The sequence below is a fragment of the Mesoplodon bidens genome (genome assembly GCF_964165515.1).
Source record: "Mesoplodon bidens genome assembly, chromosome: 8".
Classification (NCBI taxonomy): domain Eukaryota; kingdom Metazoa; phylum Chordata; class Mammalia; order Artiodactyla; family Ziphiidae; genus Mesoplodon; species Mesoplodon bidens.
This window is the reverse complement of record NC_138165.1, coordinates 94,550,293-94,578,269: the sequence shown is the minus strand read 5'-3', so window position 1 is coordinate 94,578,269 and position 27,977 is coordinate 94,550,293. Positions and strand designations below refer to the sequence as shown.

Here is a 27,977-nt window from a genome sequence, read left to right as displayed (position 1 = left end):
GTTGATGAGGATCATCTGACTACAGTGCCTAGATACCTCGATATTGACAAAATAAAATCTCCAGTTTAAAAGAAAAATTATTGTTACAAAAACAGAAGCATGTTTTATTTCAATCCTGTTGAGGGAGTGAGAAGGATGGAACACAGAAAATGCGGGGCGGGGGGGAGGGGTCCTCTTTATACACACACGATATCAGGATCAACTACAAGGAACAATACCCATTTCCACCCCTCCCCCCAACTCCTACATGGGGTCCAAGGCCAGCTGAGAAGAGATGGTACAAGAATTAAGATACCATTGGCCCAGTACAATGGCCAATGCACCGAAAGATGGAGAAGAGAATTTTTCAGGGAGCAAGGCCTGGCCCTCAGCTGCTTCCCCAGACAAGGGGGAATGAGAAAACTTTGGTTCAGCAGGAAGGCGGTTGGCAAAAATCAGGATTACCCTAGCTGGACTCTCCACGTCAAAACTATGGGCTGAAGGGAGTCAAGACATTTATCCAGTCCATGCTGTTCTCTGATTTCTCCAAGACCTCTTCTCTTCAGGCTTGAGATTAGTGAGAGCTGGCCTGGTTCTCCTCTTCATTTTGGAAAGCAGGGGAATAAGTGCTTATCCGACCCTTTCTACATCTAGGCTACTTAATTACTACCTTCTTGGCTCTAAAGAGACAGAAGCCAACTAACAAGCCGGCTCCCTTTGTGAAAGTCGGCTTGAAAGAGCCCTTGGGTTGGCAAAACTGCCTCTGCAAAGGTTTCTCTGAGCCTGCCCCTTATAAACCCTCCCCAAATGTATTCAGGGACACCTTCAATCGTGTGAGATGTGGACCAAAAATACTTGGTCTCTCTCTAGTTGGGTTAATAATCCCATCTTTGACTGGAGATGGGGATTAGAGACAGAGAAAGCAGGTGATGGCAGGGGGAAGGACTGGGGGAAAGCAAGGCAGTTTACACTGCAGATTCAAGCCTCTGGATCGTGAATAGAGTCACCTAAAGCTCCAGAGGAGGAAGGGGGATTCTCTGACACAATATGAAAAAGTGTAAAATATTTTAGTGGCGACCCTGTAATTCCCATAGACCAAAAGGGAATGTGTCAAAAAAAAAAAAAAAAAAAAAAAGATGGAATAAGTGAGCAAGCAGAGTCCAGCCCTCTATCTTAAATCTGAATAAAATTAACTCATTCAGCTAATACTGCTTCAAGTACAATCATGAAGACAGATGGAACTGTAGATTCACACTAGGGCAAAGAATAGGATCAAGTAGCCTATCATCTTAAGCACAGACGCCTCCCTTTTAAAAGTCATCTAGAAAATACCTTTGAGGACTTGAATTGAAGGTGACGTCCACCATCTCCTCTCCTCCCCCGATACAATACCCTTCCAGGACAGCCTGATGAATTATGACGTCTGTTTTAAGTTTAATAGGAGGGAAGTGAAGAAGGGAAAAGCACAGAGATTTGGAAATGCTAGCAGCTAAAGCCAAAGGCAAGGTTAAGGTCCTTATGGCATCCAGAACTAGGGGTAAAAGAATGGGAAAGGGAAGGGAAACAGGCGGTGGGTTCCTGCTGTCCTTTGGCTTTATATCCTTCCCCTGCCTCCCATTCCTCCCAACAGCTCATGCAGCTACTGGCCTGCTAGAGGGGATGTAATGCCCAGACCAACTTTTTATTGAGCTTACGCATCTAACAGACTTGTAAACGGTACCAACTGACAAAGTTTTGCTGAATATTACAGCTTGTGTCCACTAAATACACCTCTCTCTGAGATTAAAAACAAAAAACCAAAGTAAACAAATACTGAGAGAGAGGATGAAGAGACACATCTTGAGTCTTCCAGGAAGGCAAACTAAGAAAACGCCACATGGCTTGGTCCCAGGTGTTCACCGTGCCTAGAGTGCTGCTGCTGTTACCACTGTCTCCCCTCCCTGCCAGTGGCTGGGTAGAGGCGAGGGAGAACGGTCATCCTGGGCATGCTGCAAATACAGCATTTGCTGGTGTCGACACCCTCCTTGGCTGTGGTGGCAGAACACTGTGTCAGGAGCCCGTTTCCTGGGAGTAGCAGAGGGAGCCCAGGTCCTCAGGGCGGCCTGATGGCAGCTCATACACCTCAGCAAGGGTACCGTGCCCCTTTTCTCCAGTGCAGTTCAGCATTGAGGTCGTCTATTCCCAGTCGGCGATAAAACCTGAGCTGTATTCCTCGCAGGTTCCCCCTCCCTTCCCCAACTTGGGGGAGTAGTGGGAGGGGATGGGGGAGGATCACTGAGGGGGCAGGGGGATACCCCGGGGATCGGTGACCTGGCCCTCTTGCAGGTTCTTCACGAGTTGTGCAAGCCAGCGTTTAGTGGTGGTGTCATCTTTTAGCACCTGGGCGAAGGTCGTGTCCTTCAGCTGGTCAGGGAGGCACTGCCTCAGTGCTTCACGTGCCCTACATCAGAAATAAACAAACCGACCAGGGAGACCAAACAAATAAACCCACATCTGGGGGACAGGGAAGAGCCCTTTTCTTAGATATAAATACATAGAATCCTGGGAATCTATGGTTCTGTCAAGGTACTTTAAGAAGCCATTAAAATTCTTTAAAGCTTATGTTAGGCACAGGCTCAGATTGCTCCAGGATCTGTTGTCTGCAAACATTTTCAGAATGATGCCCCAATGTAGAATTTTGTGACAAAGCAAATGGAATAAAATGGTGCAATAATTTACTTCAATTCAAACTGCTTTCTGATTTATTACAGTAAACACTGTCATAATACTCATGTTGGAAATATATGGATTATATAGTAAATGAAATATTCCAAAATCAGTACATTAACAGGGGATATGACCTCACTCATAGTATGATAAACTAATGAACTTTAAACTGATATAAATTTGTGTCTTTCCAAAAACAGCTTCAGTTTTATAGTTAAAACCCTTAATAAGAGATGAGCAGTAAAAACAAAACTATGGTAACATTATTATCAGATGAACTTTTAAATGTTTCATTTACTTTAAAATATGACCGGTAAAAGTCGAATCTGAAAACTCAAAAAGGTAAATGTTAACTATTTATAAGGCTGTTTTTGAAAACAAGTTATAGCTTTTGTACTCAGCCTACTTTCTTTGTACAAGGAGAGTTTTAAATAAACATATTTTCAAGCTTTGGTGAAAACAGGAACCACTAAAGAACAGGACAAAATGGTCAAAGAAATAGTTAGGACTTAAATAACCTCAGTGGCAGGAGGCTGAGTTCACATTAAATCAAGTTATCCTCATTCCTAAGAACACAGAAATCAACCCATTATGTGGTTTAGCAGAATCTGAGCAAGTGGCTTTCAGCATGAATTATGGATTTACAAAGCAAAAGGTTAAATATTTCTAAAACGCGTTGTATCTACAATGTATGATTTCTGGCAGAAAGATTACGAACATAGGGAGATAAAATAATTAGCTCAAGGACTTTACAGGAAGAGAACTGGAAATATAATTCAAGAGCCCTCTGGGCCTGTTCCTTTAAGAGACCTTTGAAAGTATACTTTTCTTTCTGACCACCTGGAGTAGCAACAGAAAGCTCAAACCACAGGAGTAATGTATCATAAGATTCACTGTCTGAACTCTCTGGAATTTTAGAGTAGGGTACGGAGTTCCAGTGGGGAGATAAAACTCTGATGGATTTTTAAATTCAGCACTTCAGATTTTAAAAGGAATTAATCAAGGTCTGTCTCAGACAAGCTAAATATAGTTTTATCCCTTCCCTGTCCTAAAGACATAGGAGCTATGCCATGAGATGGGGCAACTGCTCACCAGAGTATTTCCCCTGAAATACTCACCAGAGTATTTAAGTCCTATGAATCCTATAAATGTTTACCTGGGATTATCTGAGAGTCGAAGGTAACATCTTACTACATGCTTCAGCAAACGGGCGGAAGGCTCTTTGGATAGCTGCAGGACCATCTTACCCTGTTTCCCCCAAAACGAGGTGGGATAGGAAAAAAACACACAAAACACAAAATAATCCTAGTTGATATCAGAGATCAGATATTGCAAGAACTGTTATACAAGATTCCACAGTTGTCATTTCTAGTTGGGAGACTGAAGCAGCTCAGTGTCGACTGCAAAGCGACTAAGCTGTGTGATCAGAAGCAGTTACAAAGAAGGCAAATGAAAGAACTCACCAAGATCATGGCAACATGGGAGAAACGCTCATATGTCTGACATATATAAGCCAAACCAGTGTCATCTAAGAGGATCTTCTGGAGGATAAATGTGGCAACCTGGAGTAAAACAAAATTAAGGAGTCCAAAACATTGCTCAGACTTGTCTTCCAACTGTCTACTTTTCTCCCAGGAATAACCATAAGCAGAAAACTAAGCAAATACCCTTGCATTCTATATAACTTACTTGACGAGACACGCATAGTACAAAAAAATTAATAAATATTACCATATTGAACATATACTATGTGCTGGAATTCTTCCTTAAGCCATAACATGCCTTATCTTATTTTCACAACAAACCTATGAAGTAGGTACCATTGTTATTCTCATTTTACATAAAAGGTAGGTAATTATCAGAGTCTTAAAAACAGAGAGACTGTCTCAGTTACTGAACACCTACTATGTGCCAGGTATAACTGTTAATAAATAACTTGCCAGATTAAGGTCCCAAGTGACAAAGCTACTAACTCACAGAGTTGAGATCAGACCTAGTTAAACACAGAGCCTCTTCCCTTTTCCATGGGCCAAGATGATTTTAGCAATTCAGCTATGCCTCATCTCTTCCGAATGAGTTAGGTAAAGCTTTTCTTATTCTTAAAAGATCTTAAAGAAAATAAGACTTTTAAGCCTCCCTTCGAAAATTGTTCCAACAGTAATAAAGAATATACTCACTTTAAGCTCATTAACTCTTACATAGATGGGATTAAAAAAATACTAGTTTAATTCAAGTCAAATGATTATTATAATGATTCTCTTCCTCAGCTGCTCTTCAGAATCAACTGTGGGAATTGTTTGTTTTATTTTACTATTTTACTGGGGTATAACATTGTGGTTGGCTAAATGATGGCCCCCAAAGATATCTAGGTCCTAATCACCAAACCCTGGGGATGCTACTTTATATGGCGAAAGGGACTTTACAGATGTGATTAAGTTAAGAATCTTAGGGGAAGATCAATCATCCTGGATTATCCAGGTGGGCCCTAAATATAATCATCACAAGTGTCCTTAAAGAGGAAAGTGGAGGGAGATTTGACAATAGAGGAGAAGGTGATGTGACCGAAGCAGAGAGAGATTTGACCATGCTACACTGCTGGCTTTGAAGATGGAAGAGGGGGCAGTGAGCCAAGAAATGCAATTCTAAAAGCTGGAAAAGTCAAGGAAAGGGACTCTCTCCTAGAGCTTCCAGAGGGAATGTTGCTCTTACTGGCACCCTGACTTTAGCTTGGTTAAACTGATTTACGGTTGCTGGCTTCCAGAACTGTAAGAGAATAAATGTGTGGTGTTTTAAGCCACCAAGCTTGTGGCAATCTGTTATAGCAGCAATAAGAAACTAATACAAACATATACACAGTAAAATGTGTAAAGTGCACTAATCTTAAGTGTATCTTAATTTTTACCTCCTACACATCTGTGAACCACAACCAGATTAAAATACAGAACACTAGGAGGTTGGGATTAACACATACACAATATTATATATAAAATAGATAACCAACAAGGACCAACTGTATAGCACAGGGAACTATACTCAATATCTTGTAATAACCTGTAATGGAAGAGAATGTAAAAAAAGAAAAAAAAATGAATCATTTTGTGGTACACCCGAAACTAACACAACATTGTAAATCAACCATATTTCAATAAAAATGAAATAAAATAAAAATTTTAAATAAAATAAAATACAGAACATTTCCAGTACCCCAGAAGATTCCCTTGTGCCTTTTCCCAGTCAATATCCTTCCCTGAGAGGTAATCACTATTCTGATTTATCCTCACTGACTGTTCTTGCCCGTTCTTGAATTTCACATACATATATGAGTCACATGGTAGGAACTCATATATATCTGGCTTCTTTCACTTGACATAATATCAGTCACGTTGCATGTATCAGCAGTTCATGCTTCTTAACTATTGTGTAGTTTACTTTCTAACTATACTACAATTTATCCTTCATGAGTAAAAATGCTATAAATACTCCTATATATGTTTTTAATGCCTATGAGAGCTTTTTTTTTTTTTTTGCCGTGCTGTGTGGCTTGTGGGATCTTAGTTCTCTGCCCAGAGATCAAACCTGGGCCCTTGGCAGTGAAAGCGTGCAGTCCTAACCACTGGCCTGCCAGGGAATTCTCGCGAGTTCATTTTTCTTGGGTATACATTTTTGGGTGATAGGGTAGGTTTATGTTTATAGTGGATACTGCCAAACAGCTTTCCAAAATAACTTATACTATACACTCACCCAGGGGGATTTAAAAAAAAACCCACAAATGTCCATACTTTATCACCCTGCAGAATGGTTCAGTAGGTCAGATATGGGACCTGGACATTGATGTTTTAAAAACACTTCACAGGAACTTCTCTGGTGGTCCAGTGGTTAAGGATCAACCTTCCAATACAGGGGATGTGGGTTCGATCCCTGGTCGGGGAACTAAGATCCCACATGCTGTGGGGCAACTAACCCCAGGTGCCGCCACTACTGAGCCCACGTGCCACAACTAGAGAGAAGCCCGCTCACTACAACGAAAGAGCCTGTGTGCCGCAACTAAGACCTAACACAGCCAAAAAAAAAAAAAACCCAGAGAAACAAAAACACTTCACAGGTGATCATGCCACACAGCTCTGACTGAGAACCTCTGCTTTACTGGGTGTCTACTATGGCAAGGCGTTTGACTAAGCTTTGTACATAAAAAGTGAACACAACGAGGTGTCTGCTTGCATGGAGCAAAAGAAGAAAGACTTGCCAGGAAGTGACTACAAACCATAAAACGTAGGATAGGAGAAGTATTCTACTTGAAGCGTAAAGGTCAATGGGAACATCTACACATCAAGGATGAATTAATTCTAGTAATGGGCAAGGAATGTAAATAGGGGAGGGATCATTAGGATGGGGGCTCCTGGAAGAAATGTCACTAAAGAAGAAACGAATCTTTTTCTGTCCCAGCCATAAGAAGCCAACTTGAAAAAACCCTATTCATAGGCAACTATGAATAAAAAATGACAGAATACAGTTGTAACCATTCCAATCCGGTCCCGGAAAGCCACTGAAATTAACGAAAGGAATAAAATTAAGGGACAAATGAGAGAAGAAAAGCATGAACAGGGACTTCCCTGGTGACGCAGTGGTTAAGAATCGCCTGCCAATGCAGGGGACAGGGGTTCGAGCCCTGGTCCGGGAAGATCCCACATGCTGCGGAGCAACTAAGCCCGGGAGACACAACTACTGAGCCTGCGCTCTAGAGCCCACGAGCCACAACTACTGAAGCCTGCGCGCCTAGAGCCCGTGCTCCACAACAAGAAAAGCCACTGCAACGAGAATACCGTGCACTGCAACGAAGGGTAGCCCCTGTTCACCGCAACTAGAGAAAGCCTGCGCACAGCAACGAAGACTCAATGCAGCCATAAACAAACAAACAAACAAATAAATTTATTTATTTTTTTAAAAAAAGAAAGGAAGAAAAGCATGAACATAGATCACATGTCACTTATTCTTTGTGTGTTAGTAGAAAATTAAAGACAGAGGTTTAAATCCTCCCTAACACACACACCCTAGATGGCAGGCTGGGTGGAAAAGTATTCAGAGGTAAGATACTTAAAAGCTGCCAACTTCAGCTCATAACATCTCTCTTTCCATCCATTATTTTTAAACAAATGGCAATCTTGGATAAAAAGACGCCCACAGGGAAACTTTATATAGAGACATACCCTACACAGGGGTAACAAGTAATACTTATCTGCATTTTCAAGGAAATTGAAGAGAATGTGGACTTTAAAAAACATTTAAAAGAATTCAGAGAGGGCTTCCCTGGTGGCGCAGTGGTTGAAAGTCCGCCTGCCGATGCAGGGGCACAGGTTCGTGCCCCGGTCCGGGAAGATCCCACATGCCACGGAGCGGCTGGGCCCGTGAGCCATGGCCGCTGAGCCTGCGCGTCCGGAAAAAAAAAAAAAAAAAAAAAAAAAAAAGAATTCAAAGAACATAAAAAATTCAAAGAAGAGCTGAAAGGACATGAGAAGTGAGAGGCAGAGACTAGAGGAAAAATATTAATACAAAATTAAACTGCTACATGTATACACAGAATATTTCTGGAAGGATTCTACAAGAAAATAGTAATACTGGTTACCACTGGGGAGAAGAACTGAGAGGCTATGGTAGGAGACTTACATTTGTTTGTATACCCATTTGTAGTAGCAACTGAATTTTTACTTTATTTGTATTGTGTATTCAAAACAAAAAAAATTTAAATCATTACATCCAACTCAGCAATCAGTATTTACCGAATTAAAAATTAGAAGTGACTAGTCTAGTCAATGTGACTAGACATACTTTGGAAGCAGAGTTAAGATATTACTAAAATAGTCAGCAACATGGAAAAGTAGCCTTGAGAAAAATCACGATATGAAATTAAAGACAGAAAGTAGAGAGGGAAAAGATATATATTTGAAAAATAGAGAATACAGCATAACTGATGTTGCTGGAGCAAGAGGCCAAAACAAATTAAAGGGAAAACTATAAAATTAACCAAAAAAGAGACACAAAGAGTAGGCTCTTCCAGAAAAAAAATCTGATATAAGATTATCAAATGATGGACTTCCCTGGTGGTCCAGTGGTTAAGAATCCACCTGCTAAGGCAGGGGACATAGGTTCAATTCCTGCTCTGGGAAGATCCCACATGCCGCAGGGCAACTAAGCCTGTGTGCCACAACTACTGAGCCTGTTCTCTAGGGCCCATGAGCCACAACTACTGAGCCCACATGCCACAACTACTGAAGCCCGCACACCTAGAGCCCGTGCTCCACAACAAGAGAAGCCACCACAATGAGAAGCCCACACACTGCAACGAAGAGTAGCCCCTGCTCGCCACACCTAGAGAAAGCCTGCGCACAGCAACGAAGACCCAGCGCAGCCAAAAGAAAAAAAAATTATCAAATGAACTTAAAAATTATAAAAGAAGCTTATAGATACCACGCAGAAAAAGCAAGTTCACCAATGAAAGGAAAATATTAGGCTGACCCAAGGTTTCACTACAACATTCAATACCAGAAGACAACAGGGCCATGACAGTGGAGTTCTGAGAGGGAAAATAGAGGTTAAGAATTTATACCAGTCACATTATCTATCCATGGTTAGAGTGCAAAGTAGGGAGAAGCTCAAGTATATATACACTTGATGATGCATAAAAAAATGTCTGGAATAATATACCTGTGTAGTGAGAAGTGGGTTCAGATGAAAGGGAGAAATTTAGTGTTTTAACATGATATTCTTTTGACGGGTCTGGGTTTTAAAATCATCATTATATAACAATTTTTATTTAAAAGAGAAAAAACATTCATGAAAGTTTCAAAAAACCTGAAGGGAGGCAGAAAATGATAACCATGAAGAAGTAGCCCAAGAGTCAACAATATAGAATCTAATTAAGATAAAAACACACACCGTTTTAGAAAGCTCACTTCCAGATTCCATAATGCGCAAACACAAAGGGATAATTTCTGTTGTCAGTAAAAAGTTGATTACTTCCTGCTCATCTGTTTTCACCAGGGCCCCTAAAGAAAATATGGACAAACAAAATTATTTCAGAGTCAGGGTTTCCAACTAAAATTGTTCATCCAGCTAGTTGTGGAACTTAACATACAACACAAACTGTGGTTTATTAAAAAAAAAAAAAAGAGAGAGAGGAAGAAAAGCACAGGTTGACTGTTATCAGTCAACACTAAAAGATCACGTACCAAGTTTGGTCTATCATATAGTTAGCATCAGTTTAGCTATCTAAATAATTTTTCTATCACTCTTGGTAGGCATTCATACAATAATATCACCATCTCTTCTCCATATATCTTAGGTAAAAGAATTCTACATCAGTATTAAGGCACATTCCCAGGTAGCAAAGAAACGATGTCAGTCTGAATCCTACTTCACAATAGGCATAAACAAACATTACTTCCTGGTTATTTAATTGCCCCTCTTTTCCCGAAGAGCACGAACACTGTAGGGCATACCTAAACAAGAAACACACACACCTGGATTCCAATTCTGGTTCCACAACTAGTTTACCTAAGTTTGACAAAGTTACCTTCCCTTTGCAAGCCTCTGTTTCTTTATAAAATAAGAGTTGAACCAATGATTTCTAAAATTCATCCCAATTCCATTACTCTGTTGGTTTCTAAACTTATACCACTGACCGGGTGACAGACACAGTTCACTGATATCCTCTCCATTCTGCATATACGGAGGCAGAGTCCCATTAAACAAATGACTGTTCCCTGAGCTGCCCAACGCAACACTAGCTTTTATATGAAAGGCCTTAGTTAACTGGACCTGTAATAACTAAGGTCAATCACTTCAGGAGAGAGTAATGTCATTTACTTTAACCAGAACTGACAATCTACAAATGCTACATCTCTAAACAGCACGTACCATAATTTATAACATGGTCTGCTGCAGATGGCAGATTATTATCTCACTTAGATGTTTTACATGTAGGTCTAAAATCCATTTTGTTAATTTTGTATAGAGTACAAGGTATAGATCATGGTTCATTGCTTTACATATGGATATCCAATTGTTCCAGCACGATTTATTGAAAAAGACTATCCTTTCTTCACTAAATACTCTTTGCAGCTTTGTCAAAAATCCAATTGACCATAATTGTGTGGGGCTATCTCTGTACTCTCCATTCTGCTCTACAAGTCTATCTTTTCTCCAATACCACACTTGACTCTTGACTCTAGTTTTCCAGTAGGTCTGGAAATCAGGTAGTATATGTCTTCCAACTTTATCCTTCTTTTTAAAAAATGCATATTCTAGTTCATTTGTCTTTCCAGATAAAATTTTAGGATCACCTTGTCAATTTCTATAAAAAAAATCCTACTGGGATTTTGTTAGAATTGCTCTAAACCTATATATCATCTGGGGTAGAACGACATCTTAACATCTTAACGATAAACCAATTGATGAATATGGTGTATCTCTGCATCTATTTAGGTTTTTATTTCTTTTGTCCTTGTTTTATAGTTTTTAGCTATAGACTTTGCACATATTTTGTAAGACTTACACCCAAGTTTTTCACGTTTTTGTGAAAAGAATTTGTCTGTAGAGTCTTTTACAATGTACCCCCTTTCATTTATGATATTTGTAACTTGTGTCTTCTCTTTTTTTTATCAGTCTGTCTGGATAGAGGTTTATTAATTTTATTGAATTTTTTTCAATAAAAAATTGGGGTGGATGAAATGGATGAAGGTGGTTAAAAGGTATAAACTTCCAGTTATAAGATAAATAAGTCCCAGGGGTATAATGTACAGCATGGTGACCACAGTAACAATACAGTATTGTATGTTTGAAAGCTTCTAAGAGAAATCTTAAAAAGTTAGGGATCGTAAAAAGTTCTCATCACAAGGAAAAACAATGTTGCCTATGTGTGATGATGGATGTTAACTAAACTTACTGTACTGATCATTTTGCAATATATACATATACCAAATCATGTTGTATACCAAAAACGAATACAATGTTATATGTCAATTATATCTCAAAAAACAAAACAAAAAAACCCTGCTTTTGGTTTCACTGATTTTATGTATTGATTTTCTTTTCACGTTTTCATTGATATCTAGTCTTTATCATTTCCTTCCTTCTGTTTGCTCTGGTTTAATTTGCTCCTTTTTCTAGTTTCTTAAAGAAAAGCTTAGCTCACTGATTGAAGACCTCTCTTTCTTTCTAGTATAAGCATTTAATGCTACAAATTTCCCTCTAAGCCCTGCTTTAAGCTGCATCCTACAAATTTTGATATGTTGTATTTTTACTTTTACTCAGTTTCAAGTATTTTCTAATCTACGTTATATATCATTTCATTTATATTCAAACTTGTCTGATAACCCTTGAACTGCAGGAAAAAGTCTAGGCCCAAACATTCACCTTGTGCTTGTTCTCTCAATGACTTGGGAGAAACTGAGTTTCTAAAAATATATGCAAGGGTAGACCACTGGCTTAATACCGTCCAAGTACTGTTTCCACCCCCCACCACTGTCAACATTTACCCTAACAACACAGAAGTGCATCATCCAACCACAGTAGTAAAAAAACCCAGCAGAAGTAGGATGACTGAATTAGAATAATGAATACAAGTGTTTTCTTTTGGCTGGAATCATGTTGATGTTTTAAATCCTACACTAGACGTTTTTATATCTTACAAGCTGGAAAGAATATATTGGGAAAAAAGTTTCTAATTAGAGTAACACTTGGGAGAAGATGTAAAAAATAATAACATTCATTTGGAGTATGAAATAACAGTTACTCCTTAAAAGTAGAATAAAATGCTTCTCAGAAATACCAAACTTTTAAATTATACTTCCTGATTCATGGTTTATAAACATAAGGATGTGAACACAGGTTGAACATAAAAATAATAACCAAACGAAACAAAGTTTGTATAACTGATGTTCTTATTATTTGGTTAGTATGTTGAGCAAAAACTATGAGAAAAAGACACTGAAAAAAGGAAGGGCAATTTAGGAAAGAAATCTTCTTGAATGTATTTGCATTTCACAAATCTAAAGATTTTAGTACCTAGGAGTCTAAGATCTGAAATAGCTGATATAGCGTTTTAGACACATCTCCCATAATAAACATACATGGAAACATTAATTTGAGCATGCAAAAATTCAACGAGGTAAAACAGAAGGTAAATCCCTGGAATTATGGGAGAACAGCTCAGAAGTGAGAAAGATGAAAAATCAAACCAAGAAACAAACTCAAATTCTTACTCCTGTAATAATAATCTTTTTTTGTCAACACTCTTGTTCTTTACTTTCCCTACAATTATTAAACATTTCTACATACACACTGAATTTAATCCCAAATGTTGGGTCTTACAGCCTTATTAACAATACTCAGAATGGTACTTGGTAAGAGCAATAATGTTCTGATATTCATTTATTAGTAAAAACTAATTTATCAGACTCAACCCTGAAGACAAAAATGAATAACTGGTGAACAAAAGCTATAAAAGACCAGACAAAACACCTAAGTTAAGACCACTATTATGATTGATGATGATTCCAGGCTTGCAAAACAATCCTAACAACTTACCAATAACTCCAAGACTGGTTAGCCGAAGATACTCAAAGGGACGTGTTTTGCTGACAGTGTGCAAAAAGGGGTACAAAAAAAGTGGGATGTGTGCTGCAAGAAATGCTGACCTGAAAGAAAAAAATAATCACATTCAGATCCCAGAGTTAATTTCTAAGGATTCTGAACATTCCCAGGTGGTTAATTCTGTAAGGCCTATAACACTGCTTGACCAAGGAATCTCTAGGAAAGACTGTTACTGGTCATTAGTCTAGACCAGTGGTTCTCAGTTGGGGTGATTTTGCCCCCCCAGGGGCAATGTCCGGATATATTTTTGGTTGTCATACTGAAGGGATTGACATCCACTGGGCAGAGGCCAGGATGCTGTTAATCCTACAATGCACAGGACAGTCCCCTGTTATCCCCCTCCTCCCACCGCAAAGACTTAATCCAGCCCAAAATGTCAAGGCTGAAAAACCCTAGCCTAGACTAATGGTTAAGAGAACACACAATTTTCCCTGTAATCAGTACCAAGTACTTTAAAAACTGATAAAATATCCAACTGCAAGTTTTAAAAAATAGGTCATAAAATGCACTTAAGGGCCCAAGAGATTCTCCCAGACGCCCTCCCTCACCTAGTTTATGGGTGAACAGTAATATTCACAGGTAGGAGCTGACAAAATCTTATAAACCAAGACAACAAAATAAAGCAGCCACTATCAAGGTTTATCTGTTATGCTTAAACACTCTTTTTTGGTTAGAGCTTTCAGATACACTAAGTATCCTAAAAACATTTTAATCTGAAGCTAATATGTTCAGCAACTAATATGGAATCAGTCTATTACTTTATATAATTTATAATTATACCTTACAGGAGAGCCAACACCCAAAAATTTTAAGAAAGTACTCTTGCATTTTTAAGTACTTAAAAGTAATTTTCTTAGCAATGTTTCTAAAGTTCCGAAAGGTCAGTGCCAACCTAGCATTCAGATTTTATAAGGAAAACTTGACAAAGAGAGGAAAGGCTTTAATAAAATGACTATTAAGTGCTTTAAGGCCATAAAAATCACAAAGCAGATTCCTGAACAGAATCTCCCCTTTCTTAATTTGTCAGATATAGCAGGAAGGCAAAAGTGTCTCAATTTGAATGCCAATTCTCATTTATTACAGAGGTTGCCTAAAATCCTGTGTTAAAAAAGATTCTGAAGCCAAATCTGGCTTACTATGTGAGAAAAAAGTGCTGAGTTCAAATACTAACTGAACTACTAAATGCCATGCACTGTGCCTAACACGTGGCACAGTGACGCCTACCATGGATTCAGGAGGGAGAAGTAGCTGTATGCCTGACCTTTCCTGAGAGGTGACCACCACTCCTTTAAAGTTCCTTGCTACCAATGCATAAAAAGTAAATAAGACAATGGAATACTATTCAGACTTAAAAAAGGAAGGAAATTCTGACATATGCTATAATATGGGCGAACCTTGAGGACATTATGGTGAGTGAAATAAGCCAATCACAAAAAGACAAATACTATAAGATTCCATTTATAACGAGGTACTCAGAATAGTCAAAATCATAGATGGAAAGTAGAATGGTAGTTGCCAGGGGCTGGGGGGCAGGGGAATGGGGAGTTATTGTTTAATGGGTATAGAGTTTAAGTTTTACAGGATGAATAGAATTACGGAAATGGATGGTGGTGATGATGGCACATTATGAATGTATTTAGTACTACTGAACTGTATACTTTAAAATGGTTCAAATGATAAATTTTACATTATTTATATTTTACCATAATTTGAAAAGGCAAAAAATTAATTATAAAAGAACATGTTAAACAATACCATATTGTTACTACACTAAAATCTGGTGAATTAGAGACCGGAAATTCTTGAGGAAAAAAAAAAAGTAAAAGAAGAGTCCCGAAGATCCACACCCACACACGTGCACCCTACTGCATGACCCTCCTCTCATCATTCAGAAGTTAGGACCACATTCAATACAAACCTCTACCCACACACTCATTCAAAGTATTTACCTGGTTTCTGGGTGTGATGCTACACATTGCAATAATGCCAGAGCGTTGCAAACTCTGTTAGATTGGTGTGCTGTCAAGGTGGGTGGGTTGATAGATGGATAAATATTTACAATTTCCTAAAAAATGGAAATCACCAGATGAACAAGGAATAAGTTTTAATTCCCATGGTATGAAAACAAACAACTTTAATTCCACGTATCCTATAAGAACCGAACCATCAAAGAGGGGGAAGAAATAAACAATACTCCTACCCTTTCATCATAAATATACCTGACTGAGGCTATCTGAGACATTTCTACATATATCTCTAGGAAGATCTCTATGGAGGCAACTGTGGCCAGCCACACTTCCTGCTATATCCTGCATCATCCGTTGAGGCTTTCACTTGAGGGACTCATATTTATAATCCCCCCCTTTTGTCAACACCCTACTTTTAGTTGCAGTGATGAGACAGCTAGCCAGAAAGTGTTAGTAAATCAACCACAGTGACTCATAAAAAACTTTGTTTGGTCAGGTAGCAACTGCAAAAAGGGGGAGATAAGAACATGGGTATATGTGTGGGGATATGTACAAACAGCAGGGAATATATGTATTCTCTGTCGAAAGGCGATGATTTGCTGAACACAATTCCATTTAATTTAATTGTAAAACTTTTACCCAGAAAATGTTCCTATAAGAAAGTTTAGTTTCTTGGGTACGTGTTGTAGGGACAGAATATGAACTTACTTAACAGATTTTTAAAAATTAATATAATTATTGGGAATTATGGACAATACTTTAAAGGATAATCATTCTATCTTGGTTCTTAGGACTATACCATATCAATTTATTCCCCACAAATGACCGTTCTGGTCAGAACCAAATTTCAGTTATTTATTCTTCAATGTACAAGAATATCCACCTTTAATCCTACAGCTGTTATACCTTTATCTTAACATTTTCTTTCCCCAGAATATACCTTTCAGTTCTTATACCTTCCTTTCCATCCCCACCACCATGTAGCAAATATTATTTTGTAGAACTCCTAAAGTTGTGTTTCTCAAAGTGTAGTTCTTACACCACATGCATTGGAATCACGTGGGTGTGGGGGAGCTGCCTGTTAAAAATAGATTTTTCATCTTAGACTAAATAAATCAAATCTCTTGGGTAGGATCCAAGAATCTGCATTTTAACAAGTACCTTAGACTTTTCTAAAACAGATTGTTACAAATGCTAACATTAAAAAAAAAAACAGGGCTTCCCTGGTGGTGCAGTGGTTGAGAGTCCGCCTGCCGATGCAGGGGACACGGGTTCGTGCCCCGGTCCCGGAGGATCCCACATGCCGCAGAGCGGCTGGGCCCGTGAGCCATGGCCGCTGAGCCTGTGCGTCCAGAGCCTGTGCTCCGCAACGGGAGAGGCCACAACAGTGAGAGGCCCGCATACCAAAAAAAAAAATTCTGGGACTTCCCTGGTGGTCCACTGGTTAAGGCTCCGTGCTCCCAATGCAGGGGGCCCGGGTACGATTCCTGGTCCGGGAACTAAGATCCCACATACCACAGCTAAGCCCGCGCACTGCAGCTACTAAGCCCGCATGCTCTAGAGCCCGTGCACCGCGAGTAGAAAAGCTCGCACGCCACAACAAAGAGCCCACGCGCTGAAATGAAGACCCAGTGCAGCCACAATAAATAAATAAACTAATTAAAAAAAATAAAGTTTAGGACTTCCCTGATGGCGCAGTGGTTAAGAATCCGCCTGCCCAGGGCAGGGGACATGGGTTCGATCCCTGGTCCAGTAAGACCCCACATGCCGCGGAGCAACTAAGCCTGTGCACCACAACTACTGAGCCTGCATGCCACAACTACTGAGGCCTGCACGCCTAGAGCCCGTGCTCTGCAACAAGAGAAGCCACCACAATAAGAAGCCTGTGCACTTCAATGAAGAGCAGCCCCCGCTCACCGCAACTAGAGAAAGCCCCTGCGCAGCAATGAAGACCCAACACAGCCAAAAACAAATGAATAAATAAATTTATATAAAAAAAATAAATAAAGTTTAAAAAAATAATAAAAAGAAAAAACCATCCTACCAAAGTTTTCATAATCATTTGGGCAAAGGCAGAGAGATACAAGTGTGATAAACAGGAATGACATGCAACTCATGGATGTATACCCACCTGTAAAAGTGCTGCAATAGTACCAAATGAATGCCACAGCATGGGTGCAAGGTCAGGAACAGATTCTCGCTTTTTACTTAACTCCAGCAAAGCATTTTCCCTTGTCTCAGGACTGGACAGCTCATTGATCCACTGATAGATCTTCTCTCTATCCACCTGAGCCAGTGCAGTAGGCACAGGCTTCAAGTGAAAACAAGAAAGTAAACGTGAGTTTCATTAGAGTCAAATCAAGTCTTACTCTGCAGTAGCCTTTGGAGGGAACATATTTTTTGTAAATACCAGGGGAGCTTTTCTAAATACATATACTTGATGTAAGTGAATTCAATCTATCAAAATCTAAAAGGCATACACTTTTTAATAATTCCATGTTTAGAAACTTATCCTACAGGTCTACTTGGGCTGTACTGAAGATATACCAGAATGTTTACTGTTGCACTATTTTAAAAGCAGAAAACTTGAAGTCTATCAACATCTATCAATAAGGAACTGGTTAAATATACAGGGGTACATTTTTATATGGAATACTACATAGCCCCTTAAAAGAGTTAGCTCTATACTGTGCTGATACAAAATAAGAAACAAAAAAAACCCCAAAAGGGTGCAGAACAGCATATACGCTTCCATTAACACACACATATATTCTTATATATTTATATACAACATTTCTAGAAGTACACATAAGAAACTGTTAACAGTAGTTACCTCTAAGGTTGGAATCTATATGGGAGACCTACTTGTCATTGTATACAATAAAATCTTCTGCATATAGTTTAAACTCTTTTTTTTAACCATGTGCCTATGATGGTTTTTGAAAGAAAAAAAGCCCTCCCCCCCATTGCTCTTCCTTCCCCAGTAATTCCAGCATCCCCCTCCATCAAGCAGAAAATCTATGTAATTTGGAAAAGCTCCCCCGTCTGATGATTCTTATACATACAGTACCTCCACCCCTCGGAGATTCATTCATTCCTTACTTGTGTAGGGACTATGTAAACAGAACAGGCTTTCTTTATTGTGCTAAAGAATCTCAATATTCCAAAAAATTTGAGCACTTCTATAATTCTTCACATTTGTCAAATAGGCTTGTTACCTTGGTTAAGTCCCTTAACTACTGTTATCTGGAAGATAAGATGGGAGATTAGAAAAATGATTACCATTGCTATTTCTGGCTCTAAAGTCCTAACAAATTCATGGTGATTTCCATCCCTAGCCCAATATTTTCTCACTTAATTTCCCCCCAAACCATGAGGAATTGTAGGGTAGGTAGACAGAAAAAAGGGATCGACACTTGCAGATGAAACTACTAATGCTCAGAGGAATTAACTTGCTCAATTCACCCAAATACAAAAGTTGCATATTCCAATCTTTCTTGAACCATATTACACTAGCTTCTCACACTATGCACATGTTCCCACTACACCTTAGTGTGATAGAACGATGACCTACCCATCGCACAGATATAAAAATGAGGAACAAAAAGGACAACTGTCTTTGCTGAAGAACAGAATGAAGTCTAAGATGGTCTTTGAGGAGTAGTCACATTTACTCAAGCTGAACAATTGCCTTCTACAAATGGAAGCTTGATTAGAAGCTTTTAGTTTAACGTTTATCATTTCTCTTGCTTGCTAGAATGAACCACAAGGTGTTCTGCTAAACAGACTAAAATACCACGTAACTTAAGTCCCCTTTAAGTGCCTCAGAGTAATCTGCTAAAAGCTGTTTTGTAATTCCCACCCGTGATGCTCCTCAAGAAAACATAGGCTCCTATATGATGTAGAAGGAATAGTTTTCCTGCCCTCCGCTCCCAACAGCAAAAACAGTATGGTCCAAGCACTTTGACTTTTCTATGTTGCCACAGATAGGCCCTTGACTTTAAACATTATTTTTGGAAATGTAATTCCCACCAGAAGATAGGACATGTTTACATTTAGAGTATTGCATCACCTTAAAAGCTCAGCAGAAACAAGGGCTAAAATTTTAGCTTTGGGTTTCCTGTCCAGTCTCTTGGATGACCCACAATCCTAAAGAGGGCCCCACAGACAATGCTCCAGCAATATAGTATCTATCCTGATTAGTCATTACTCATTCCTAGAGGCCTGTCATCCAGACACCACCATCAGTAAACTCCATCACCCTCTCTAAAGCCAATGTGTGACTTGTACCCAGCACCCTGTACCCTATCCTGTCCTGGGGAACCCTAGGTGAACAACGCCAGGCTGCACTGGTAGACACCAGTCAGCATACTGTGGCTTCTGAACACCAGGTCCTACCTCCACATATTACGTTTCCAGAGCTGGCTTGACTACAGCAGAGGAGATCGTGCCCCTGGAGTGGTGCTGGCACTCTGGAGGGTCAATATTTGGTGCCTACTTAGGTCCCTAAGGCCATGACCACCTGCTGCCAGTAATACTCCAACTTCTGAAGTTGCTTGTGGGAACTCCAGCCTCCATTGGACTTTAGTTCTAAGAGGGCTAGGGACGTCAGGTGGGTAGTAACGTGGCCCTCAGGTATAAGCTTAGAGATGGGTTCTGCAGCCACTGTAACAACGAGAAAGCAGTCAGGGCAGTTTGGTACCAGGAAATATCTGAGGTAGGGACCCTCCTTTTCATCACCCCTGGTGAATTTTGCCCCAAATTCAATAGGAGGAGTTAGTTTAAACCCACTGAATACCTATTTGTTATCGGATGAATACAATTATTTCTTAAAATAAAAGTGAGAGCTCACATACATAGTGCTTACTCTGTTAGGCACTGTCTTAAATAAATACTTGTCATTACCACCCTCATTTCATAGATGAGAAAACTGAGAAGTTATTTAAAAGTTAAGTGGCAAAGCCTAGGATTTGAATTCAGGCGGTCTGGCAGCAGAGTCCATACTCTTAACTGCCTTGCTGATGCTGCTTCTCACTTGCCTGAAAGATTAGGTTTGATCTAAACACAACTTTCCAAAAAACTATTTCCTGTGACCTAGACAAAAGAGATAGGAAATATATAAAAATCTCAGACAAAAATTAAAATGTTACTGCTGTTAGTTCAGCAGAATCTGAAAAACAATCAGCACCCATGAACAATATCATTGATACTAAGAGAAATTCTCTACTTATTGAGATTATGAGGTACTTAATAACCATCATTTTAATGGGAAAAGTCAGTGAAATAGTTTGACATAGTTCCCTATGTCAAATCATGGCTCAGATGGGCATAATTCAGCTAGTGATAACCACCAACACACACACACACCCCTTCCCTACCTACATCAACAAGTAATTTTATAACACACAAGGAAACTTAGTTATTTTGGAGAATAAAAAGGAAGTATTTTTACTTTTTTTTTTTTTGGCCGTGCTGCTTGCTTTGAAGGATCTTGGAACCCGGGCCCTGGCAGTGAAAGCGCCGAGTCCTAACCACTGGACCGCCAAGGAATTCCCATATTTTTATATTTTGAATTACGCACTAATTTCTATATTAACTTATATTATCAGACAATTGATAACATACTTTGGACTTCATCCCTGAATAAAGCCCCAAAGCACAACTCCAGCATCTTACTAGATCTTGATGGTAATAAAAACCCCAAATGCATCTGACTCTCCTTCTGAATCCCAAAGATCATTTAGGCACACCTGTCACAAAAATGTTAGAATCTGAAAATTGATGCCTTCCTAAAAGGGAGTGGGAAGTAAAACAGGGGGTGCGGTAGATGAGGAAAGAGAGGGAACTGTATTGTACTTTATTTATTTGTTTGTTTGTTTGTTTGCGGTACGCGGGCCTCTCACTGTTGTGGCCTCTACCGTTGCGGAGCATAGCCTCCGGACGCACAGGCTCAGTGGCCATGGCTCACGGGCCCAGCCACTCCGTGGCATGTGGGATCTTCCCGGACCGGGGCATGAACCCGTGTCCCCTGCATCGGCAGGGCAGACTCTCAACCACTGCGCCACCAGGAAAGCCCTATTTATTTATTTATTTATTTAAATTAATTAATTTATTTATTGGCTGTGTTTGGTGCTCGTTGCTGCACACAGGCTTTCTCTAGTTGCAGCGAGCCGGGGCTACTCTTTGTTGCGGTGCGCAGGCTTCTCATTATGGTGGCTACTCTTATTGCAGAGCACAGGCTCTAGGTGCGAGGGCTTCAGTAGTTGTGGCACGCGGGCTCGGCTCCAGAGCGCAGGGTCAGTACTTGTGGCACAGGGGCTTAGTTGCTCCGCGGCATGTGGGATCTTCCCAGACCAGGGATCAAACCTGTGTTCTCTGCATTGGCAGGCGTATTCTTAACCACTGTGCCACCAGGGAAGTCCCTGTATTGTACTTTTAAAAAACATGGTTTCATTGAATGATCACAGCACCGTGGTTATCACCCTCATTTTACAACTGATGGAACTATGAGTAAACGGTGGGCAGACTTCCTCCTTCTCCAATTCTCTATTTAAAGATTACCTCTAAAGATTCCTAGTTCAATTGCTATAATTCTTTAAGTTTATAATTTACTAATACATTTCTGAGGCTGTGGCTGATACAATCTATTAGCACACACCGTCCAGGGGCAGAGAAGCAAATTTATCTGATTTCCCTTTTGGAGACCACCTAACTTAAACACATTAACAATAACGGCAGGATACTACCACAAGAGCAGAGGTTAGCATTTCTTGAATTGAAATCTCTGGATATTTTCCTTAGAAAAACACAATTTCAAATTGTTTTGCACATAATTTATTTTTACCTAAAATTTATACATAATTTCAGGGAATTCATAGATCTTGCCTGTACCCCTTTTATAGACCTAAAATTAAGAACATGTTTATCAAGTTTAAGAATAAGAAAGACCTTGGGAATTCCCTGGTGGTCCAGTGTTTAGGACTCTGACCTTCCACTGCAGGGGGTCCGGGTTTGATCCAGGGATTGGGGAACTAAAATCCTGCAAGCCGTGTGTGGTGCGGCCGAAGAAGAACTTAAAATAAATAAAAATAAAAATAATAGGAAAGACCTTGATTTGCAAGTAACTACACAAGTACATAACTGGAATGCACACTGGATTGGGAGCTAGAAGTGGCTTCAAAACAGTTTTGCCATTTTTACAATTGTGTGACCTAGAATAAATCATTTACTTTTCTAAGCCTCCATTTTATCATTGGCTATATGAGGGAACTAAATTAATTATCAAAGTCTCAGCTCTAAAATCTCAAAAATTTCTTTAGTTACAAGTGAGAGACTAATCTAACTGGCTACAAAAAAATCAATTTTATTGAGGTACAATTTGCATACAACTTTTAAGTGCACCCATTTAAGTGTACATTTCAGTGAATTTTGAGAAACCTATATGCCCAAGTAACCACCACCACAATCAAGATACATTACTGGGCATTCCATTATCCCCCCCAAATGCCCTATACTCCTTTCAGAAAACCCCACACTCAGCCCTCTACTATAGACTAGGTTTGATTTTTCTAGGAACTTTTAATAGGAGGCAATGTTTACCGAACATACTATGTGCCAGTCACTGTGGATTACCTCAAATTATTCTCAAAATTCTAAGAGGAAACAGGTTCAGAGAGGTTTAATATACTAAAGTTTACACAAGCAAGTATATGGCAGAATTACATTTAAACTCTAGTCTACTTCTCTCTAGAATCAGTGAGTCCTACTTGGTCTACAGGACTGAAATCACAAATATTCCTCCAAGTTGAATTATTTAAGAACCCAATACAGAAGTTTAAGTTTGATATTCTGTTACAGTTGGATTTGAGTAAATAGTGGGTTCAATTAACATACCCAGAGGCAAAGTCATTTATGAGAAGTCTGATTTGGACTATTAGTTATCACCCTCAACACTTCCAACATCAAAAACAAGATCAATTACATGTAACTATATACTTTTAGCTATAACCTGCTTAGAGTCAGTGGTCCTTTCCTTTTAACAGATGTGTTAAAAAATGTCTGTACTATCAACTAGGAGGGACTCATTCTCCTCCTTCCTGTTTATTGGTTTGTATGTGGAAAATGTATTTCAAGTAACTTTTTTCTTTCAGTGAAGCTTAATAAGACATTTATCAACGTGAGTCACCAATGGTTAACTCCAAGTGTCACTAACACAGGGCACTGATAGTTGGTCTTCCACTTCCGAAAAATCTTAACAGAATGTGAAAAGAAGATATTTAGAACTTAGAAAAGATCCACATTTACCCATAAATGCGAAAGAAATATGATCCCCCCTCTTCAGTAAACTAAAAAATTGTTGTTGATGGCTCTCTTAAACAGAAAATAGCCAAATCTATCAATAAAATTTCATGTTCGAGGACCAAACCAGCTGTTGGTTTTCTTATCAATGAATACATGATTGTGAATAAAAAATGGAATTAGACTGAAATAGAGATTATTTCTGAAGTCTGGAGATGACTCAACACGTGGCTTTGGGTGTCTACATAATGATGATATAGCAAGAAAACACCTTTCTTAATAGTGCCAAAGGGAAACACTAAATTAGCTTAACTATCCTCATATCTTTATAAAATAAGGGCCAGAATGTTCTTCAAAATAACTTTTTTTTTTTTTGTGGTAGGCGGGCCTCTCACTGTTGTGGCCTCTCCCGTTGCGGAGCACAGGCTCCAGACTCGCAGGCTCAGCGGCCATGGCTCACGGGCCCAGCCGCTCCGCGGCATGTGGGATCCTCCTAGACCGGGGCATGATCCCATGTCCCCTGCATCGGCAGGTGGACTCTCAACCACTGCGCCACCAGGGAAGCCCCAAAATAACTTTTTAAAAATGGAAGTGAATAAACAAAGAAAAGTTGGTTAATTTGCTTAAATCTTCAATAGGAGACAGCTGTTTGAATTAGATCCTTCAGAGTGCATAATGTTCTTTCTACTTGCCAAAGAGGAGGGGTCTAGCACTGCTTCAACAGAGATATAAAATGACTAATGCAGCTGCTGGTTACGTGGAAAGTGAGGAAAAAGCAAGGGTTTAAGGATGTCAGAATTGCCACTGGAAATTAGTGGGGAAAAAAAACAAAAAACAAAGCATACCCAATGCATCTCCTAAAGGTTTACGTTTGGCTGTTTTAGATCACTAGCATAACATTCATTACAAAAGACCCATGGTATGTGAAGATCTGTGGTACTATTAAGCTGAAGCAGTCTTCAAGGTCCATAACAGGTGATCTGTTACTTTGCTGAGGCAAGAATTAGAGTCCCAAGGCTGAAGTCTGGGAGCAAGTCTTTTTTTTTTTTTTTTTTTTTGCTGTACGCGGGCCTCTCACTGCTGTGGCCTCTCCCGCTGAGAGCACAGGCTCCGGATGCGCAGGCTCAGCAGCCACGGCTCACGGGCCCAGCCGCTCCGCGGCATGCGGTATCTTCCCGGACCGGGGCACGAACCCGTGTCCCCTGCACCGGCAGGCGGACTCTCAACCACTGCGCCACCAGGGAAGCCCCAGGGAGCAAGTCTTTTAACCAATGAATGAACCTAGCCAACCACTGAGCACTTTCTTATTCTTATTTAATACAATCCTGTGGGGTTTTCTGTTTCTATTTAGTAGATGTGAGAAAGAAATTATATTCTGTGATGGCAATAATGAAGATGTTAGGATGTATTCTGCAAAGAAAGAGAAGAGTCCACTATACTACAAATTGCTGGCATAATAAAATACTAAAGGAAAGAGTCAAAATTTAAGACACATCCCAAATGATCTCAGTTCCTCCATCTAGTGAATAACATCCTGCATTCGTATGTGATCACATTCTCCTTTGATAGTACTATCTCCCTAGCTGAAGTGATTTACTTGTTATTTAAAAAAAGAAATAAAGATACACACAAATTTTCATCATGAGACAAAAAGTAAGCATCTTCTCAAGCGGTTTAGATTACTGCAGGCACTGCTGCATGTATTATTAACTCCTCAATTTTTAGTGAGGGATATATACCACTAGTGTCCCTTTACCCAGATCAGAATAACACAGGCAGTTTAGCCTAATGGAAGGCATTAAGGGTTGGGAAAGAGGTGGCTCAACTTTTTTTTGCTTCAGATTCACTAACCAAATATTCCAGTGAATGAGTGGTACAAAGGAACTTGTCAGAGCTTTTGTGTAGTCCAAACAGCATAACAGGTGAAAAAGTACCAAAAGCTCAATTTCTAAATAAAGGTAAGGCGCTGTAAATTTACTTGAAGAAACACGTACTGAGTATTTTAAGTAATGAACAACAGCTCTAATGGCTGTTCAAAAGATGTATTAGGGAGCAACTGAAAAGGAATTGAACAGGTAGAGTCTGGGGAGGCACAGGGGAAAGAGCAGCTTGGTATCAAAGCCTAGAGAAGACAATCAGATTTTGAGAGATGGATGAGCCAACCTTAGCAGAATCCTTTGTTTAACCTGCCCCCCTCCTACCAGCAACAACCTCATTTTCTGACTAGCTTCTTCCCATATTACATGTAAAATCTGGAAGAAACAAAAAAGCTGGGGAAATTGCAGTCACCTAGTTAAGAGATATATAAAAGGTACCTCTCGGGCTTCCCTGGTGGCGCGGTGGTTGGGTGTCTACCTGCCGATGCAGGGGACGCGGGTTTGTGCCCTGGTCCGGGGGGATCCCGCATACCGCGGAGCGGCTGGGCCCGTGAGTCATGGCCGCTGGGCCTGCGTGTCCGGAGCCTGTGCTCCGTGGCGGGAGAGGCCACGGCAGTGAGAGGCCCGCGTACCGCGGGAAAAAAAAAAAAAAAAGGTACCTCTCTCTGTGAAAAGTTACAAACACTTTAGAAACATGGTGCCAGGAGGCAGAGATGCCGCCTGCCCTGGAAATGACAATGCTGTCTATAACCTAGTCACACTCAGCTCACTTTCTGACTTTAAATTTAAAGTTAAGGCAACTTTTGTCCTCTATTTAGGATTTATGTTATTTTGCCTGGTAATGCAACTTTAGTATATTACTCTCTCCTTAAGTCACTTCACCTTGGTGAAACTGAAAAAGTTGGATGGGCATTCAGAAGAATATGCTCGAATCACAAGACCCTGTCTGCCCATTACGGCCATTTGCTCTCAGTAGTCACCTCCCTCATCTATACGGCGTCATTCAGCAAAATATTTGAGCCCTTACGTGGTGCCAGGAACTGCCCTGGCACTGGAGTAACCATATAAACAGGACCCACATGATCCCTGTCCCTGACCTCAAAAGGGGGACAAATAACAAACAAGTAAATTAATACAAGAATTACAAATTGGGATCAATTCTTTGAAGGGTACTCTAACAAAGTTGGGGGGTTACAGAACTACTTTAAATAGGGCGGTCAGGGACGGCAACTCTAGGGAGATTTAGACAGAGACCTGAGGGAAAAGGAGCCGGACCCACATGGGTGTGTGTGTGGGTGTGGGTGTGTGTGTGTAAGAGATGCAACCTGGAGTGGAAAAGCGTTAAGTAGAAAAGATGTAACGGCAGCCAGTGTACCCGGAGCCTGCGGAGCAAGTGACAGAAAACCTGGGTAAGGAACATAACGTTCAGGGAGGGCCCTGTAGGCCAAGGCAAAGAGTTTGGATTTTCTCTCAATGCAATGGGAGACCACAGGATTACTTCACATAGGTTAATTTACACTATCTGTTTTTCTTGGTAAAAGATCACGCTGGTAAAATGAGATGTGTGAAAAAAAGGTTTTAAGCGCAGAGAACCGTCAGCCGGACATAGTAACTATTCGCTTCTCCGGGTGTCGGATTTTGCATCTGTAAAGCAAGTGGTTTGAGCTAGAAGCCATTTCTTCCCCGCCGCGATGTGCCTAAGCAGGGAGTTCCGAGAACACGGGCAGTGTCAGGCGGACTGCGGAAGTCCCCTCGCCCCCTCCAACGCCAAGCACGTAACTGGCACCCTGAAATTGTGGTCAGCGAAATGAATCAATGAATGGCCCGTCCGGGCCGCGAGGGAGGAGCTCCAGCCGCGGGACCAGGCCCCGGGGCCAGAAAAGAACGCGCTACGCGGCGTCAGAGGCCGCGGGAGCTGGCCGGCGAGGAAATTGGGGGCCGGCTCCGCCACAGCCAAGCGCGGCGAGGAAGGGGGCCGGGGCCTCGCGGGTTGAGGGCAGGAGGAGCAGGACTCCCGGCCCGACACAGAGAGCTAGAAAAGAAGGCCGAAACGCTGGGCTGAGGAGGCATTCTGGGCCCAGGCTGGGCGGCCCAGTTACTTACCGCAGCCGTTGCCAGACTGTGCATGTTGGGAGCGGCCGCCGCTCTCCTCCCACCGCCGGACACGCCCGACCCGCGTCCCAGCTTCAGCGCCTCGGCCGCTGAAGCAGATGAGCAGCCACAGCCGCCATCCGCCTCCGGCTCGCTCCGCCCCTCCGCAGCCCCTCTGACCTTTCACCCCTGACCCCGCCCACACAACCTCTTCCCGCCTCCCAGCTCTTGGAGTTAACAGTCCTAGAGTTTGTCCTTTGTCCCTTGAGTTTCAGGACCGGAAGGACATCCGCCACCTACTTGTCCCCGCATCCCCGGCTTGGAGCAGGTATCTCCAGAGAAGGGCGTGAACTCTGACCCTTCTCCGGAGGCCAGTGAAGGGCGGGAAAAGCCGGGCAGTCCCGGGAGGACA

At 40.8% G+C, this 27,977-nt stretch overlaps 1 protein-coding gene across 1 annotated transcript; it reads right to left on the bottom strand.

Moving 5' to 3' along the window:
- Positions 1-77: 77 nt before the first annotated feature.
- CNOT9 (CCR4-NOT transcription complex subunit 9) lies at positions 78-27,960 on the bottom strand. Its single transcript, XM_081242044.1, has 8 exons — positions 27,578-27,960; positions 17,431-17,610; positions 15,282-15,397; positions 13,267-13,376; positions 9,616-9,725; positions 4,149-4,247; positions 3,842-3,933; positions 78-2,419 (listed from the first exon to the last, which is right to left on the bottom strand). Exons 1-8 carry the CDS (start codon positions 27,599-27,601, stop codon positions 2,251-2,253), a joined length of 900 nt encoding a protein of 299 aa, XP_081098170.1. The 5' UTR covers positions 27,602-27,960; the 3' UTR covers positions 78-2,250.
- Between the last annotated feature and the right edge of the window lie 17 nt (positions 27,961-27,977).